Raw genomic sequence first — 4,238 nt, forward strand, 5'->3', positions numbered from 1 at the left:
ACCCATCATCACCCATCATCACCCATCAGCACCCATCACCCACCACCCAGCACCCATCATCACCCATCATCACCCATCATCACCCATCAGCACCCATCACCCACCACCCAGCACCCATCATCACCCATCAGCACCCATCATCACCCATCAGCACCCATCACCCACCACCCATCACCCATCACCCATCACCCATCACCCATCATCACCCATCAGCACCCACCAGCACCCATCATCACCCATCATCACCCATCAGCACCCATCACCCACCACCCATCACCCACCACCCATCACCCACCACCCAGCACCCATCATCACCCATCATCACCCATCATCACCCATCAGCACCCATCACCCACCACCCAGCACCCATCATCACCCATCAGCACCCATCACCCACCACCCATCACCCACCACCCATCACCCATCATCACCCATCAGCACCCACCAGCACCCATCAGCACCCACCTCCTCCTTGCCGGGGGTCCAGCACCAGGACGGGCCGAGCGAGCTCCAGGTCGTAGAGCGCGGTGGCACCGGTGCGGAACGCAACCACGGCCTGCCCCGGGTGCGTGGCCGAGAACGTGAGCGACGTGGGGACACCGTGCTCTGCAAGGGGGCACAGGGGATGGGGGTAACGGGGGGGATGTGGGGGGAAATATGGGGGGGTGTGGGGAAATAGGGGGAAATGGGGGGAAATGGGAAATGGGAAAATGGGGGGACAATGGGGGAAAATGGGATTGAAATGGGGGGACAATGGGGGGACAATGGGGGGAAATGGGGGGAAATGGGGGTGACAATGAGGTGACAATGGGGGGACAATGGGGGAGGACAATGGGGGGACAATGAGGTGATAATGGGGGAGACAATGGGGTGACAATGGGGTGACAATGGGGGGAACAATGGGGGGAACAATGGGGGGACAATGGGGGGACAATGGGGGTCAAGGGGGGGACAATGGGGGTGACAATTGGGGAGGACAATGGGGGTGACAATGGGGGTGACAATGGGGGGGACAATGGGGAGACAATGGGGAGACAATGGGGGTGACAATGGGGGTGACAATGGGGTGACAATGGGGGTGAAATTGGGGGTGACAATGGGGGTGACAATGGGGGTGACAATGGGGGTGACAATGGGGGGGACAATGGGGTGACAATGGGGTGACAATGGGGGGGACAATGGGGAGACAATGGGGGTGACAATGGGGGGACAATGGGGTGACAATGGGGGTGACAATGGGGGGACAATGGGGGGACAATGGGGGTGACAATGGGGGGACAATGGGGAGACAATGGGGGGAACAATGGGGGGAACAATGGGGAGACAATGGGGGAGACGATGGGGTGACAATGGGGTGACAATGGGGGACAATGGGGGTGACAATGGGGTGACAATGGGGGGACAATGGGGGTGACAATGGGGGGACAATGGGGGGACAATGGGGGGGTCCTCACCGCTCTGGGGCTCATAGGTGACGAGGGGGTCCCCTCGCCGTGGGTCCCAGACGCGGACGGTGCCGTCGGCGGAGCACGAGGCCAGGCGGTCGCCGGCCCCATTGAAGGCCAGGCCCCACACGGCGTCACCGTGACCCTCGAGGACCCCACTGAGCACCCCGGGGTCTGGGGACAGGGAGAGGGGGCAATGAGGGACCCCAAAGTGCCCCCAGGGACCCCAAATCAGCCCCCAGGGACCCCAAACTGCCCCCAGAGACCCCAAAGTGCCCTCAGGGACCCCAAATCATCCCCCAGTGCCCCCAAATCATCCCCCAGTGCCCCCAAATCAGCCCCGAGTGCCCCCAAATCAGCCCCCAGTGCCCCCAAATCAGCCCCGAGTGCCCCCAAATCAGCCCCCAGTGCCCCCAAACAGCCCCAGAGACCCCAAATCATCCCCCAGTGCCCCCAAATCATCCCCCAGTGCCCCCAAATCATCCCCCAATGACCCCAAATCATCCCCCAGTGCCCCCAAATCATCCCCCAGTGACCCCAAATCATCCCCCAGTGCCCCCAAATCATCCCCCAATGACCCCAAATCATCCCCCAATGACCCCAAATCATCCCCCAGTGCCCCCAAATCAGCCCCCAGTGCCCCCAATCAGCCCCGAGTGCCCCCAAATCATCCCCCAGTGCCCCCAAATCATCCCCCAATGACCCCAAATCAGCCCCCAGTGACCCCAAATCATCCCCCAGTGCCCCCAAATCATCCCCCACTGACCCCAAATCATCCCCCAGTGCCCCCAAATCATCCCCCAATGACCCCAAATCAGCCCCCAGTGACCCCAAATCATCCCCCAGTGCCCTCAAATCATCCCCCAATGACCCCAAATCATCCCCCAGTGACCCCAAATCATCCCCCAGTGCCCCCAAATCATCCCCCACTGACCCCAAATCATCCCCCAGTGACCCCAAATCATCCCCCAATGACCCCAAATCATCCCCCAGTGCCCCCAAATCATCCCCCAGTGACCCCAAATCATCCCCCAATGACCCCAAATCATCCCCCATTGACCCCAAATCATCCCCCAGTGACCCCAAATCATCCCCCAATGACCCCAAATCATCCCCCAGTGACCCCAAATCATCCCCCAGTGCCCCCAAATCATCCCCCAATGACCCCAAATCATCCCCCAGTGCCCCCAAATCAACCCCCCGTGACCCCAAATCATCCCCCAATGACCCCAAATCATCCCCCAGTGACCCCAAATCATCCCCCAGTGACCCCAAATCATCCCCAATGACCCCAAATCATCCCCCAGTGACCCCAAATCATCCCCCAGTGCCCCCAAATCATCCCCCAATGACCCCAAATCATCCCCCAATGACCCCAAATCATCCCCCAATGACCCCACATCATCCCCCAGTGCCCCCCACCCCACTGCCCCGTGCCCCCCATGCCCCCCCCCCGGGGGGCACCCACCGTAGCCATCGTAGGGGTCCCTGTCGAGGTCGGGCAGGCGCCAGCAGCGGATGCGGGCGTCGAGGCCGGCGCTGCAGCAGAGCCCGATGTCACTGCCCATGGCCACGGCCAGCACCGGGCCCCTGCGGGGACACGGCCGTCAGGGGGGGAGAGCAGCAGTGGGGTGATAGGGGACCATGGGGGGACAGCAATGGTGGGGTGATAGGGACCATGGGGGGATAGGGACCATGGGGTGATAGGGACCATGGGGTGATAGGGACCATGGGGGGACAGCAATGGTGGGGTGATAGGGACCATGGGGGGATAGGGACCATGGGGTGATAGGGACCATGGGGGGACAGCAATGGTGGGGTGATAGGGACCATGGGGGGATAGGGGACCATGGGGGGACAGCAATGGTGGGGTGATAGGGACCATGGGGTGATAGGGACCATGGGGTGATAGGGACCATGGGGGGACAGCAATGGTGGGGTGATAGGGACAGTGGGGTGATAGGGACCATGGGGTGATAGGGACCATGGGGGGATAGGGGACCATGGGGGGACAGCAATGGTGGGGTGATAGGGACAGTGGGGTGATAGGGACCATGGGGTGATAGGGCCCATGGGGGGACAGCAATGGTGGGGTGATAGGGACAGTGGGGGATAGGGACCATGGGGTGATAGGGACCATGGGGGGATAGGGACCATGGGGTGATAGGGACCATGGGGGGACAGCATGGTGGGGTGATAGGGACCATGGGGGGATAGGGACCATGGGGTGATAGGGACCATGGGGGGACAGCAATGGTGGGGTGATAGGGACAGTGGGGGTGACCATGGGGGGATAGGGACCATGGGGGGACAGCAATGGTGGGGTGATAGGGACAGTGGGGTGATAGGGACCATGGGGTGATAGGGGACCATGGGGGGACAGCAATGGTGGGGTGATAGGGGACCATGGGGGGACAGCAATGGTGGGGTGATAGGACCATGGGGGGATAGGGACCATGGGGTGATAGAAACCATGGGGTGATAGGGACCATAGGGGGACAGCAAAAGTGGGGTGATAGGGACCATGGGGTGATAGGGGGACCATGGGGTGATAGGGGACCATGGGGGGACAGCAATGGTGGGGTGATCGGGACCTTGGGGGGATTGGGACCATGGGGTGATAGGGGACCATGGGGTGATAGGGACCATGGGGGGACAGCAATGGTGGGGTGATAGGGACCATGGGGTGATAGGGACCATGGGGTGATAGGGACCATGGGGGGAAGCAATGGTGGGGGGATAGGGACAGTGAGGTGATAGGGACCATGGGGTGATAGGGACCATGGGGTGATA

At 61.6% G+C, this 4,238-nt stretch overlaps 1 protein-coding gene across 1 annotated transcript; it reads right to left on the reverse strand.

The window, feature by feature from the left end:
- Nucleotides 1-465: 465 nt before the first annotated feature.
- LOC130600941 (striatin-4-like) lies at nt 466-3,035 on the reverse strand (the record flags this gene model as incomplete). The annotated part of the gene is made up of 3 exons (XM_057412649.1): nt 466-606; nt 1,455-1,619; nt 2,914-3,035. Coding segments are annotated over 3 exons (428 nt in total), but the record flags the coding sequence as incomplete, so codon positions are not given.
- Between the last annotated feature and the right edge of the window lie 1,203 nt (nt 3,036-4,238).

The sequence above is a fragment of the Pezoporus wallicus genome, unplaced genomic scaffold, assembly GCF_028554395.1.
Source record: "Pezoporus wallicus isolate ANWC-B61680 ecotype Strahan unplaced genomic scaffold, APGP_CSIRO_Pwel_v1 contig_14369, whole genome shotgun sequence".
Taxonomy (NCBI): domain Eukaryota; kingdom Metazoa; phylum Chordata; class Aves; order Psittaciformes; family Psittacidae; genus Pezoporus; species Pezoporus wallicus.